Source organism: Cornus florida, unplaced genomic scaffold, assembly GCF_030987335.1.
Source record: "Cornus florida cultivar Cherokee Brave unplaced genomic scaffold, ASM3098733v1 CherokeeBrave_3.0.0_Hap2_Chr07, whole genome shotgun sequence".
Lineage (NCBI taxonomy): Eukaryota > Viridiplantae > Streptophyta > Magnoliopsida > Cornales > Cornaceae > Cornus > Cornus florida.
Genome location: NW_026775577.1, coordinates 21963297 through 21979261, shown reverse-complemented (window position 1 = coordinate 21979261; position 15965 = coordinate 21963297). Strand labels below are relative to the sequence as shown.

The window sequence follows — 15965 nt, the reverse complement described above, 5'->3', positions numbered from 1 at the left end:
TTAAACATTAAACCATGGAATGTTAATGCCCTAGGATGTATAAACTTATTTTTATGCTAAGGTTTTAAACTATAGGAAAAAAATCTAGGGCAAGTCGCAACAGCTTACGGACTTGACGGACCGGAAGGATTTAATGGTGCAAACGGTGTCTAGAAATTAAAAAGGGATAGAAAATGGATTCTAATCATTGTACCATGCTACATTAGAGCCAAACTTGATAAATTAATGTCTCTGAACTCATGGATTTAACTGTAGGAATGTACACAGCAGTGCAGGTTGTTAACGGAGGGAAGAGGTTAATTTGCTTAATTTAGTTTTAGCAATTTAATGGAGGATGTATATATTTATAAATTTGGTTGTGGGTGCATGCTAGGATCATTTAATTAACAAGTGTGATCTATGCATATCCTAGATGTTAGTTGTTGAAATATATAGTATTTTCCCTGCAATACATGGATTTGAGTTAGGAATTTTAATTGCCGTAACATTAAACACTACTCTGTAATTATTTGGATTATGGTTTTTAAACTGGATCATGTTTTGGATGTTAATTGTTGAAATCTGATATATCATTCTACAATTAACTGGAGTACGGTTTCAAACCTTAATTGCTGAAATATTATATAAATTATTCCGCAATTAATCTGGATTATAGTTTTGGATATTAAAATTGATGTACTATTATTCATAGTCTGTAATTTACATAGTTTTGGATTTAAATTGCTAAAATACTCTTCTGCAATTCTTTGGAATGGTTATGGATTGTAAATTGCTAAAATAATATTTAATTGTTGTAATTTACACGGATATGGAGGATTGTATGCACCGGTATGGGACGGTAACATACTAGGTATGGTTTAGCTCAAAACGCTAATTCCTACCTTATGGATTTTAATTGGTGAACAGTTTTACCTATTCAACCAATTATATGGATTTTGTGGATTGTATGCACCGGTATGGGACGGTGACATACTAGGGACAGACTGATTCAAAATACTCAGTTCTACCTATTTTGGAATAAGGTACGGGTTGTTAAATAAAATCCTCCTTATATATATGAGTCGGTGCGGTTGAATACGCCGAACGACTTACTGGATTTCTTATGGATGACTGTGAACTGATTTTATATATATTGTTATGGTACCGTGACATGAGCTTAAGTCTCATAGTCGACGGTTAGGGAGCGTATATGCAGTAGGATGCGTAGCTAGCTATGTTGGTTGAGGTATACCCTGTTAGGCTTAGGTAGTCATGCTCACTCAGGTGCGTATTGCATGCTACCTTCTATTCAGGTTGAGACCCTCAGCATAGTTAGTGAGAGTCCTGTAGTGTGGATATATATTTATCTATTACGGACTATATAGATATGTTTGAGACGTCTAGGATGTATCTGTGTATCGGGTCTCTGTTTGGATTGTAGTTAGGATAGAACTTGTTCGTGGGCCTGACCCACTATTATTTTTCAAGTAACGGACGGTTCCGGGTCATAGAACTCGTTCGTGCTGAACAGAGACGACTACTCATTCTACCGACGATGTAAGAGGTTCCTCATGGTTTAGCAGTGGACTTCTTTTTAGTTGTTCGCTTTCCAGTATTGGCTTTTGATTAGGGGTCCACCAGATGGATTCCCGAGTTGTATTATAATTGGAGAAGTTGGATGTAACAGACTAATTCTTATTTATCAGATTTATTCTGAAGTTTTCAATAAAGGATTTTCATTTAGTTTCTTTCCAGCGAATTTCATTTACTCATGTTTATCTTAATTATATTCTGTGTTCGATTATTGCTAATTGATTTGATATCCTCGGGTAGTCGGGCGTGGGCCTGGCCAACCCGAATCCGGAAATTTGGGGGTATCACAATGCGTAACTGGTTATGGTAGGTTGAGGTGTACCCTATTAGGTCTAGGTACTCATGCCTACCTTTGGGTGCGTTTTCGCATGTTGCCTTCTATTCAGGTTGAGACCCCTATTGTAGTACATTGAATGTCCTTTAGTATGGATATATATATACTTATGGACTAGATAACTATTGTGAGGTATCTAGGGTATATCTGCGTATTTGGTCACTGTATGGATTGCAATTACATTAGAACTTGTTCGCAGGCCTAACCCACTCTTTTATTCTTTTCAGGTATAGGACAGTTCCAGCCTTAGAGCTTGATCGTGCTTGTCAAAGACAGTCTCTCATTCATCTGCTAACGTAGGACTTATCTCGATGTTCTAGTTTAGCTTTATTTTCAGTTATTCAGTTCAGTTAGCATTTTTATTTAGGGGTCCACTAGATGGATTCCCAAGTTGTACTCTTGGAGGTTTTGGAGAATTGGATTAATATTATTCAGTATTATTTGGAGGATTTTATATTTAATAACTCTTTCTGTTTTGGTAGTTAAATTCTTAAATCTTTTTATTCTGTGTTCAGTTTAAAATACTTTAATTGCTTGATATTTCCCTCAGGTTTGGGCTTGGGCTTGATCAACCCATGTCTTGGATCCGAGGGGTATCACACTAGCCGAGGACCATCCGACGATCAAGTTAGTCCTTGCGATCATATCACATAATAATTGTGTATATTATGTTTAGGGATTTTTTCTCGTACCTTCTTTAACGGCTTGGTGCCCTATTTATGGCTGTCGATTGGAATCAAATTGATCCCACAGGAGATCCACTTGTGTAAGATCAGAGGAGATCGTTTGTTGCCAGATTTGTCGGGGATATGATTTACTCATTTAACTTCCTCAAATTGTGACAAGGTTATCTTCACCCTATTGAACCACGTCGTCATTCATTATCCTGGATAAGAAATGTCATCATTCTTATCTGAGGAAAATCTTTATCTCTAATAACGAAATATGTCGAAGAGGTCTGGCAGTTGGTCAAAGTAAGTTATTTTTCCCTATTAGTTGCCCCTCATTCCCAACCTTGCTCGTCTAGCTTTGGGAATGTAAATTTTTATTTATTTATTTATTTTTATTTTTTGCCCTATGGAACAGTGCCTGCGGGTACTATTTACATGAACAGTAACTTTTTTTTTTTCCCTGGGTACTCTTCCCTTGGGCAATGGTCCTTTGAGTACTGTTGCCTTGGGTACTATTTTTGATACCCTTAGGTACTATTTTTGGTACCCTTAGGCAATCTTCCTTTGGGTACTATTTTTAGTACCCTTGGGTACTCTGCCCCTGGGTACTATTTTTGGTACCCTTAGGTAATCTTCCCTTGGGTACTATTTTTGGTACCCTTAGGTACTCTGCCCCTGGGTACTATTTTTAGTATCCTTGGGTAATCTTCCTTTAGGTACTATTTTTAATACTCTTGGGTACTCTTCCCTTAGGCAATATTCCCTTGGGTACTTTTCCATTGGGTAATCTTAATTCCCTTGGTAAGGGAATAAATTGTACGAGCTTTACTCATGTCGTCCCTCCTTTAATAAGGGAATTAAATTTTACGAGCTTTACTCAGCTTGTCCCTTTAGTAAGGGATTTTTATTTACTATCCCTTATAGTAAGGGGATATTGATTACGGGATTCATTCAGCCCAGGTTTTTGTAGTATAAGACATTTATTTACTATTCCTTATAGTACGGGGATATTGATTACGTGATTTATTCAGCCCGGGTCTTTTTAATACAGGACACTCATTTACTATCCCTTATAGTACGGGGATATTAATTACGGGATTCATTCAGCCCGGGTCCTTTTAATACATGACACTCATTTACTATCCCTTATAGTACGGGGATATTGATTATGAGATTCATTCAGTCTGGGTCCTTGTAGTACAGGACACTCATTATCATCCCTTGTAACCCTTATGGGGGAAAGATGTGTAGTCTGAAGGAGGGTGACCCCTTTAATACGAGAGGTAGTCGTCTTATCTTTCTAATAAATGAAGGAAGCTTTAATATATACGACACCGCAATGATAAAACCTACTTCCCTTAATATGTAGATCGACAATTAATATCGTGTGATCCACTATTCTGCCCCAGATGATGGGATCTTGGTTGATGACCCATTTTATAGACGTTTATACAACGGACTGGGTGCCTGGGGCTGCAATAATTTACAGTTGTCTAAAAATATTAGATTGTGTTAGAAATGATTACTGAAAATTAACATGCCATAGATTATCAATCCAAAATTCTGCATAATCTGAAGTCGATAGATAATTCTTGCAAAGGAAGAGAGGTGATGACTGTCGTCTAGTAGGCGGAGGCTTTACTAGTAGGTAGAAACCCCGTGATCTTCTTGATGGGTGGAGACCAACTCTTTAATGTAGGCGCAGAAGGACCAGGCCTTAGTCTTCAACGATCAGGCCTTAGTAGTTGGCTGCGGCCAGAGATAGAGTTTGGTCTTGGATGACCAAACCTCAATAGTGAGGGGTCCAAGCATCGCTAGATGGAAAACACCACATTGGACTGCCTGGGTCGACGTGCCAAATTATGATTATTGTCATCGTATACTGGGTAGCATCACGCAACCCACTGTTTAGCCCCTAATATGATGGATAGGTAATCATGATGTAGAGACCCATCCTTATATAAGAACACGGAAACCCGTTGTCAACTGATGACTTTGGGATGGTTTTCATGATCGGAAACTGTCGTCTTGCCGTCTGAGCCAAGTCGCGTCAGGATTATTATTTCTTCAGAGAACTAATCGTTCCCACAAATGGCGCCAGCTGTTAATGCAAAAATCCTCGCGACTCGGAACGACGACGTTTGCCTGCAAAATAAAAGGACGTTATCTCGAATGGCACCGGTGGGGTGCCAGCCGAGGACCCTCCGATAATCAAGTTAGTCCTTATGCTCGTATCACCTAATAATTATGTATATTATGTTTAGGGGTTTTTTCTCGTACCTTCTTTAATGGCTTGGTGCCCTATTTATGGCTGTCGATTGGAATCAAATTGATCCCGTGGGAGATCCGCTTGCGCGAGATCAGAGGAGATCGTTTGTTGCCAGATTTGTCAGGGATATGATTTACTCCTTTGACTTCTTCAAATTGTGCCAAGGTTATCCTTACCCTGTTAAACAACGTCGTCATTCATTATCCTAGATAAGAAATGTCATCATTCTTATCCGAGAAAAATCTTTATCTCTAATAACGAAATATGTCGAAGAGGTCTGGCGACTGGTCAAGGTAGATTATTTTTCCCTATCAGTAACAAACCCATTACAATATTTCCGTCTCTTACTTCGCTAATCTCAAACAATATGCGTATGTGTTTTGTGTGTATATATAATTTTATATGTATATATATAATCAGTATGTATATACATCCGTGTATATATATTATATTCATACCATTCATCGACTCATCAGTTTTTATTATATTTTTTTATTTTTATTTCTGTGAAATCCAATGAAGACATATGAGAAAAATTGTCTTGATTCAAACTATTTTCAATATTCATAATGTTTGAGGACTATCTTGTTTTCTTTCTTGGATCTTTGTCAATTAATTTAGGTTTCATTACAAAGTACTCTCCGATTTGACAAAAGGGTTTTGCTAAGGAATTGATTTCAACAAGCATAAATGAGAATCTTAAGAGGATTCAAAGAGGCAGCCTGTGTGTGGTCGCCGTTAAGGACATAGTACATGGCAATGATGCTGGAGGAAATGAAAGCTTGACTTCATTCTCGAAACCTTCGAGTGCCTTTCTTGGAAACAAATAATGTGTAGGTATGGAGAGAGAGAGGAGCGACGAAATGGATGGGGGGTTATATGCACATATGGGTGAGGGCAAAATGAGAATCAAAAGGGTAAAATAAAATTTTCATTTTTAGTTTTTGTCAAAAAGTGATCAGATGGGCTTATTTGCACCTTTTTTGAATTTTATGAACTAACATGCACATTTTAAAAAAATAAGGACTAGTCTACACAAACCCTATATATCAAGAGTTTTTTTGCACCTAACTCAAATTAAAATAGTAATTAAAAATTTGAAGTACTTGTGTGTTTCTTTTTCTGAAAGTGAAAAATCGTTTAGTGAAGGATAATGTTTTAAATTTGGTTATTATTATTATTATTTTACTTTATGGTCACTTTGAAGCAATTTTTGTTTAAAATTGCCTACTAAAATCTATTTTCCTCTATAGAATGAGAGAAGACATGGGAAAGATAAATTGCTAAAATTAAAACTCTTTGTACTGGATTTTTTTCATCTTCAGGGCTTGAAGAACAAAAAAATGTGTTAAAAAATAAATATAATATGTAATAAACCTAAATAAATAATTATAATGTGTTTAAAAAAAATCGTTTTTTTTACTAAACAATAAAAGTAGCATAATCCACCCCGTGGTATTTTGTCTGCAGAAGTAGGGACGGGAATGGTATAAATATTTTTTTGACTTAAATAACAAAATAAAATTGATAAATATACCACGAATAACAATATGACAAGCAGCACTTTTTTAGAATGATTGTGTGACTTAGGGTAGGACTCAAATATTGTCCATATATGTGGAGGCGCAAACGATCTTTCCTAATTGTTTGTCATAATTGATTAGTATAAATAGTCTGGTTATGCTACTGCAGGAGACCTTGATGCAATTCTTCGTGTCTGGGATGAGTGGAGAGCCTTGCAGAGGCGTCCACGTACCAAGTCTTGTAACATTGTCATCGGACGCTGTAAACCGTTGTTGGACCCTGCTGCTTTGGCAAGTGCCTTGAATGATTATCTTCTTCCTAAGAAGCAACTGAGGAATATGCGACACCAAACCCATGAATCCAATTGTCTAATCCAATTGATGTTGGTAAGTTTTGTCCACTTCTTTTTTCTTTTTTTCGGTTGGATTTAATAGTTTTCAATAATTAGTTTTCAATAATTAGGTTTATTATCCTCTACATATATACTATATATTAGCATGCCAATAAAGAAGATTCATATTATTTGGAAAGGAAGTTGAAACTTTTCGCACAAAAAAAATTAAAGAGTAAAAAATAAAATTTCACCTATGTAAAAAAAAAAAAAAGTGCATAGCATATGTTATACTAATATAGCATATATTCACTCAAACGCCCAGTCATTCTCCTTACGAACCTCCTCTTCTTCCTCCGGAGTGAAGTCATTCTTGATGTTAAAAATCTGGCGGACCTCCTCTATACTCTTCCCTTTAATCATGTCTGCTGCTGCTTGGCATGTCAGATCCAATAAGCTTTTGATGTTCAAATAGTTTGCACCCAAGATGAGATCGAAGAGAATGGCTTGGTCGACTTTGACAAAGTTGGTGTCAAAAGTTTTGAGAGCATCTTCGGAAGTGTTGTCTTCGGACTTGGGGGTCTCCACGTGTTTCTTGGAATATTCGATGATCATGGACAAGATGTTGCTGCTTACGTTCGGCAGAGGAATGATTGAATCGGCACAATCATCTTCAATCATGAGCTTGATAGTCTGCGACTCCAATGCCACGACCTCTTCCACCTCGAATGTCTTTCCATCTGAACTCCTCAACACGATCTTCTTTGAAGTCGACATAGTTGTAAATCCCTAACAGAGAGAATTTGGACGAATATCAATTAGCCCCCTCCACTACATGTATTTATATACACAAAGGAACCTAGCACCATACGGACGGAATAAGTCTAATACAATTCGGAAGCCAACAGGATTATTAAACCTGTAAGGAAACGGAAACCTAATAGTGTAACAAAACCAAAAAAAACGAAAGGAAATTTCAACAATTTGAGATATCTCCAATTTCAATTTTCTAAAATTTTACTAACCTAAAAATTAAAATGGTAACTCTATTATGTATAATTAAAAATTGGAAGTAATTATGTGTTTCTTTTTCTGAAATTGGAAGTACGTATTTCTTTTTCTGAAAGTAAAAAATCGTTTAATACCCTAAATATGTTACATAACTTAAATCTTTTCAAGCAGACAAAAGGATTAATTAATTAGATTTCAGTAACTAATCCTAAAAAAATTGGTCTAAACTTTAGAGTTTAGAGTGATTATAAAATAAATAAAAGATAAATAAACTAAGTATACAACTTAATTACATGGAATTTATTTTTTGAATTGAAAGGTGGGTTGGCGTAGCCCCAAAGGGATAAGTGGGGGCAACTGCCCCCATTGAACTTTTAATTTTTTTAAATTTTATATGGAAATAAATTTATATTTGTATAATTGCCTCCTCTAAACTTTGACAGTGCACATATATATATATATATATATATATATATATATATATATATATATAACCAAAAGCCCATTTACAGTTTTAAACCAAAAAATAAATAAATAAAAAAGGAATATAATCATGACACAATTGTAAATATATATAATATACCTATCAATTTATCACTTTCCCAGAAAATATGATATTTTCCACTTTCCCAAAATGTTATATTTTTTCCCACTTTCCAAAAAAATTGTAAATATATATAATATATTTATCAATTTATCACTTTTCCAGAAAATATTATATTTTCCACTTTCCCAAAATGTTATATTCTTTACCACTTTCTCAAAAAAAAAATATTTCATTAAGATATTTTATCACACTTTTGACCTTACCACAAACAAATAAATTGTTTCCATCACATTTTCAGTATTCAACATTTTTGGCAATTCAAACAAAGCAAGCAGAGCAACCATTTACCAGTAGACACAGACTCAGTCAGTCGTACTGCAGTGCAGCAAACAGATTCTGATTTTTTTTTTTTTTTTATCATCTAAATTTACGATTATTTTTTATATTCTAATTTTAATTAGAAAAATTATTAGTTATTACTATCAAAATTATTTGAGGGCTTGTTGTTCTTTCAAAATTTAGTTTGTGCAATTGTGTTACTAATTATTATTCTCTAAATAAAACTAAGAATTTTTTTTTTTATTTGCAACCCAAATCAATGAAATCATGGATTCACTTTATCAAATTTTCTGATTGATTGGATTATCTGATTATAACTTATAAGGTCAGATTTGGTTATCATGGATTTTTTTTTCTTTTAACATATGTGATATATTAGAACAATTAGGTAACTGTATTATTTTCTTTTTCATATACTATTCTTGATTAATTGAATATAATATATATATATATATATATATATATATATTTAATATATTTAATTGAATGAACTCAATTTTAAAACAACAATGAATAATCTGAAAAAAAAATCGTTGTGAATGTATTGAATAGAAATATTATGAATCAATGTTTTAATTTTTACATATATTGTTTTGGTTCAAATTATATATATTATTGCTATTAAAAATTGCCCCATCAAAGAAAATTTCTGGTTACGCCATGGAGAATGGTGGTTGATTACTAGTTGGTTGGATGTAAGCTGAGCAAGAAGGGAAAGGGGTAATTTAGAATATAAATTTTAATGGTGACTTTTGTGTAATTAAGTTTTAAATTTGGTTATTATTCTTCTTTAATTTTTTTCTTACTTTATGGTCATTTGGAGTAATTTTGTTTAAAATTGGCCAATAAAATCTAGTTTCCCCAATAGAATGAGAGAAGAGGTGGGAAAGATAAATTACTAAAATTAAAACTCTTTGTACTAAATTGTTATCATCTTCTGGCCTTGAAGAACAAAAAATGTGTTAAAAAAATAAATAAACAATATGTAATAAACCTAAATAAATAATTATTATCATGTGTTTAAAAATAAATAGATAAATAATGTGGTGAAACTCTTTAATAAACCTAAATAAATTATTATTATTATAATGAGAAAAATTAAAAATATAATAAAATTAGGTAAATTTATATTTAGAAAAAAGTTAGAAAGAGAATAGAATAGAAATAGTAAATTTATATTATTAAAAATATATTATAATAAGCAAAAGATAAATAAATAATGTTCTAAAACTCTTTGTGCTTTTAATAATAGATATAGATATAGATATAGATATTGATATTGATATGTACCATTTATGTATGCTAAGCAACTCCATACATAATTATTCTCGCTTATTGTTTGAGTAGCGTAACCTCATACACACTAGCTGGTGTGTCATTTGCATGACGTATCTTCTCTACACATTGGTGGAAAGGGACATTTGTCTTCATTCACTACATAATACTCAAGTTTAAAGAAATTCAACCAATTAAAACTTTCTACCATTTCTAAAATATTCTCGTAATCATCATTGACATGTTTACTTTTAAATGATTGTGTTAGTTTTAAAATATTGAGGTTTAACTTGAAAAATATATATATATATATTTAAAAAGGTTTAATTTGAAAATATATATTTTTAATTACTTTGAACAATCTTAAGTTAAATCAAAATATTCGGTTATACTATATAAAAATGATTTTAGAGAGCTTATTAAATGAACTATTAATTCTTAATAGAGACAAAGTGAGTACTGGAATTTCTTGTCAAGGTTTAAAATAATAATAATAATTAATTAATTAATTAATTATTAGATGCTAATCATAAATTATGGATCATAATATTGGGTAAAGAACAGCCATATCCCTAAGGTTTGGCAAAAGGACACACAGATGAAAATTATTCATTTTTTAGACAAAGACAACCCTTCAAGCTTGAAAAATGGACAAAGAGACATTGACAATGATGAATTGACTTTATTACCATTTGATATAAAATTGATATTTTAATTGACTTAAATGCCCTTGGATTAAACCCAAACCCAAACTCAAACTTTTATTCCTTTCTCTTTGTATATATATATATGCACATACACTACATAATCGCCGCCGCTGCCAAAACCCGCCTAATCCCAGCCCATCACCAATTGCGGCCGTCGCCACCACCCACACAATCCCAATCATCAATTGCCGCCGCCACCCGCACAATCATCGCCTCTCAAAGCCACCACCAATCCACGACCTCTCCCTTAAACCCAGATTTTGCACAACCCCTTTCTCCTTGTATATTTATATATATACACACAGATTACAAACTTTGAATAGTTGAACTGGACACGTCTAAGCAGCATCTCCCTTGTGTTGGGAGTTTATTTTATTCGTAAATTTGACTCGATTTGATTGGGTTCTTATGTTTGGGTTTATTTTTTAATCTAGCCGATCAATATCCAGCTCGGCCGACGACCATTGCGCTTGCCGAGCCGGTGTTGGTGGTGGTGTTGTAATGTGTATAATATATATGGATCCGGCTCCTCTCAGTTAAAAACCCTCTTAGAGTATCTATGATTATTCCATCCAACGGTTGAAAGAATTGCCATATATCATCATCATCTGTCCTTTCTTCGTTCTCTCTCTTCCTCCTCTTACCGTTCCCAACCACAGCCGCCACTAATTCCACCAAACCACCCCCAACAGTATTCTTCTCAAGGAGACCACTGAGTGCCTCAAACAACTGGACTCATTCCGTCAGGAAAAAGGGCCTTTGGAATCGGAGCTAACATGGTCTGAAACGAAAAAGGGGTCTTGCAGGGCGAGTTGACTTAGTTGTAGGACTGTATAGCACGACTGGAGTTGTAGAGGAACTTGGTTTCTGAATTTGTTTATGTGCATGTCAATCAACGTACAGGTTGAAGTGATTGCGGAGGAAAGAAATGGGTTTGTGAGAGAAAGAGCAGAGATTGAGGGGAGATTGTAGAAACTAGAGAGAGAAATGAGGAAAGTTGTGAGGGAGAAGAGTGAGATTGAGAAGGGGAAGAGAGAGAGAGTCTGAAATTGGGTTGTTGGAAAAGAAACTAAACAAGCTTCTTGTTGAAATTGAAAAATAAAGAGATGTATCCAAACATTTGTGTCAAGAGTGGGATGTGGTGAGGATTGAACTTGATGTTCAAATTGAGGAAACAAATGGGTTGAAAGCAAAACCTGTTGAGACAGTGAAGAGAGAGGAAAATTCAAGAAGAGTTTCAAAAACTGGAGAGAGAGTACAATGGCCTAATGGTGGAAAAAGAAGAGAGAGAAAGAAGGATTGAATCGATGACAAAGGGACATATGCCTGTGTATGTATGTGTGTGTGTGTGTGTGTGTGTATATATATGTTAGTAGATAGGGAGAGAGGCATAGATTGTGTGATAGGAAGAGAGAGATGAGAAAAAATGATAAAAGGCTCTTGTGTCATTTTGCAAGATATTTTGTAATATATCTGAATTTAATATGGAGGGGTAATTTTGTCTTTTCATATGATTTAAGGTTTTGTTTGGATGGAATTTCAGGAAAATTGATGTCATTGTCCAAAATATGAATAACTTTCATTTGTGTGTCTTTTTGCTAAACCCCAGTGAGTGTGGCTATACTTTACCCTAATATATTTTCAAACAATCTTGCCTAATCGTTTGTCATAATGGAACTGTGATTTCCCACCCCACATCGCAAAATTCTAAATTAGCCTAGTCTATGAATAGTTGGGCTGGTCTTAAATTAGCCTAGTCTATGAATAGTTGGGCTGGTCTTAAGCCCAGACAGTTTTCTTGGGCCAAACCTACACGAATATAACAGGCTTGCTTGACCTCTCAAATCTCAATTCTTTGAAGCCCAACCCAAACACATATGTATTTCATTCCCCAGTATAAATCTCATTCATTTAAGTTGTTAAATCATATTGCTCAAAATTTCAACCGAAAAAAACCGACTATCTTCTTCCAGTCTCCGTATGATCTTTAGCGGCAATTGAGGAATATCCGAAACCAAACCCATGAATCCAACTGCCTGTCTTCTTCTTGGTGCTTATACTTGCTCTGGTAATATAGGTTAACGTTTATTATTCACTTTGCGAGTGATACTCCCATAATGCACACCAGGTATTTGATATTTTGTTTACTCAGGCTAAATGTGTATTTATCTTTATGTTCTATCAATATAGACTACCAAAATTAGGAAACATTTCTTTGGCTTTATGATATCTGCTTCTCTATTTGTTGAATGATTACTACCAGTATAGGGTTCTCTGTAATGTCGCTTGTCGGGTGAATTATGCTCTTGTTTTCCAACATTTTCGAGTGAGTCCATTGGTTTGAATTCTTGAACACTTGATACACACACACATGCACATATTTGCAAAGGGTCCTTCATGAATTCATTCTTCTGATTTTGTGAGTATATTTAGATTTTAGACCCACTAAAATATTTATGTGGATTCATAAATATAAATAAATATATATGTATGTGTATGTGTATATTTATTGTTAGTTGTTGGCGCATTATAAGCTCATGAGTCTGGTGAGAGAACTTCTTTGGCTACAGTTTGAGGGTTTGGTTCCATTTTTGTGTTTGCCTTGATTTCCTTTTTTGTTTTTGCGTCTGTTTGGTTAATTAAATGCCTTATTTTTGTTCCTTATTTTGTTTGCAAGTGTATTCAGTTTCTTTTTAATTGTTGTTAAGCTCGCATTTATAGCTAACTTATCGTTGAATTTATGCTTTGTACAAAAAAAAAAATACATCTTTTACTGTGAGCAACAGTTAATTGCACTTCTCTGTGCTCGGTTGAATCCAGTGACCGTATCTCTATGCGAACGTACATAATGAATTTGAAAAATTTTAAATTTTGAATGTTTATGGACAATAATTAATTGTGTTCGCGATGTGTTCGGGTTTTTCTTCATAGTTTGAAACTTTGGAGCTTTTTTTTATTTTTTCCTAGTTGAAACTTTGGAGCTTACCAATAGAAGATTCATGCTTGATTAGAAGGGGGATTTGACTGAAAAAGGGAGAAACAGAGATTATTACCTGCTTAGTTCTGTAACAGAAGTAATAGTATGCGGTACCCATAATCATCGGTCACTAGAGAAGCAGAGGTGTTCACTTTTCTAACCATTATATAAGCCATATGGCCTGCAAAAGGTGCCTATGTACCTCAGAGGATTCTTCCGTACAAGAAACTTATATAACTGCCTAGCCCTGCCAACTCACTTATTCACCTGTAATTCATACGGTATTAAAGTCTCTCTTTACCTTCAGCGAGCAAGACTCTTAAATCAATTTGACTTAGTATACGGTCCAACACTTAAAGGTCACTCATCCCTCTTTTAAATGATCCCACTCTAGACTCCTTTATAGTCACCAATGCACTCCGATCTGCTCCCTCCCATGATTCTGCTCTCTCCCTCATTGATACCCTGAAAACTGTTCCACAATTCTTGCATAATCAAAATACACTTTACACTCTGGCCAAAATCCTAGCCAAGTCTAAACAAACTGCAAAACTCAAAGCCCTAATTAACGGCATCAATTCTGGCAAGTTCAAAAATGATGCACGCATTAGCTTTATGGACCGGATGCACTGGTATGCTACTGCTGGAGACCTTGATGCGGTTCTTCATGTCTGGGATGAGTGTTGAGCCTTGCAGAGGCGTCCATGTACCGAGTCTTATAATATTGTCACGATGGTCTATGCACAAATGGGAAAGAATTCAGAAGCTGTAATTATTTTTTATAGGATGATTGAAGAAGGGGCGCTTCCTAATTCTAGAACATACACAATTATGATTGAGCACCTTGTGAATTCTGGAAAATTGGATTCAGCATTCGAGATTTTTGGTACACTGCCCTTGATGAAGATCAACCGCACTCTAAGACAGTTTTCACTTTTGGTGGAAGCATTAATTGCTACTGAGCGGTTTGATGTGGTTAAGACTTTACTTAATGAAATGGAGATTAATTGAATATTACCCGGTCGAGCTATGCAGTCGGCATTGCAACACATGCAGGAAGCAGGGTTTGTTGAGGAGACAGATGAATTTATCCAAGAAATGTTACGAGTTGAAAGGATTAAAAATGTAGGCTTTTCTGTGGATGACAATGATGAGGATGATGATGAAGGTACTGAGCACGCTGTTGATGACGTTAATGTGGATGCAGTTCAGTTAAAACCGTGGTTGGACCCCGCTACTTTGGCAAGTGCCTTGCATTATTGGAGACCTGAAGAGGTGTCAGCACTGAAGGATGCAAATTTTGTCTGGACAACTCGGTTGGTCTGCAAGGTGATAAGGAATTTTAATTAAGCTGAAACAGTGTGGCAGTTTTTCTGTTGGGTTGCTTATCAGCCAGGTTTCACTCATGATGTTTACACAGTATCAAGAACGATTGCCAAGTTAGCACGCCATCAGCGTGTTGATCTAGTTGATCAACTGATGTCTAAGATTAAAAGGGAGGGGATTAGATTGTCATGCAGTACAATTAGGTTGATTATTGACTTTTATGGTCTTTCCAGCAATGGTGACGCCGCTCTAAAGGTCTTCCGTGATGTCAAATCACTCTGCGGTCCCATATCAAAAAATGGTCTGTTTCTTTTATATTCATCTCTCTTGCGAACACTAGCCAAGTGTAAGATGAATTCTTAGGCCTTGGGCATACTTGACGAGATGATTTAGTGTGGGATTCTACCAGATATCCAAATATTTTCATGATTAATTTACCACTTTGCAAACCAGGTAGATATTAAAATGGTTCAGAGACTCTTTGGGATGGTTGGGCAAACTAGTGTGGAGCCTGATGCTTATATATTATTCTTATTCGTGCATACTGCAAGTGCGATAGAGCTGTTTTAGCATTGAGTGTTTCGAAGATATGGGGAACTCCAATTTGATGGTTGATGTTTCCACAAAACAATTGCTTGTGAAGAGTCTCTGGAAGGCGGGCAGGCTAAGGGAGGCGACTATTGTGGAAGAGGGAACTGAGGCTACAAATGATGTTCTTCCACTTGCATTGCCCGGTCATTTGTACATTGTAAGCTCTTCTGATCTCACCAGAGTTTATAATATTTATTCCAATAGCTTTACCACCACAGAAAGTGAATAAATTTTGGTAGTAGTACCATAATGTTACCATATTTTTGATACCTTATGCTTATGCTTCTTGTAACATGAGTATGTTATGCGGTTTTTTATCTTGGTTTTTTGATCATGTTGAGTGGAACTGAATATAATCATTCAAGTTTGTTAGTTTTAGCAAGCAATCAAATTTAGTTATTTGTTTTTTATTTATCTTTTGGAAGTTTATACTGGTCATTAGTCATACATACCCTAAATCACATGCCAACCTTCAATTATTATACATGCCT

General features: G+C 35.0%; 1 protein-coding gene and 1 pseudogene across 1 annotated transcript; one reads left to right on the top strand and one right to left on the bottom strand.

Annotated features, from left to right (window-relative positions):
• Window positions 1–6769: 6769 nt before the first annotated feature.
• On the bottom strand, window positions 6770–7478 carry LOC132267562 (SKP1-like protein 1B). The gene has a single exon (XM_059768707.1). The coding sequence runs from the start codon at window positions 7476–7478 to the stop codon at window positions 7011–7013; it is 468 nt and encodes a 155-aa protein (XP_059624690.1). The 3' UTR covers window positions 6770–7010.
• Window positions 7479–12486: 5008 nt separating this feature from the next.
• Window positions 12487–15965, top strand: LOC132266780 (pentatricopeptide repeat-containing protein At5g66631-like; annotated as a pseudogene).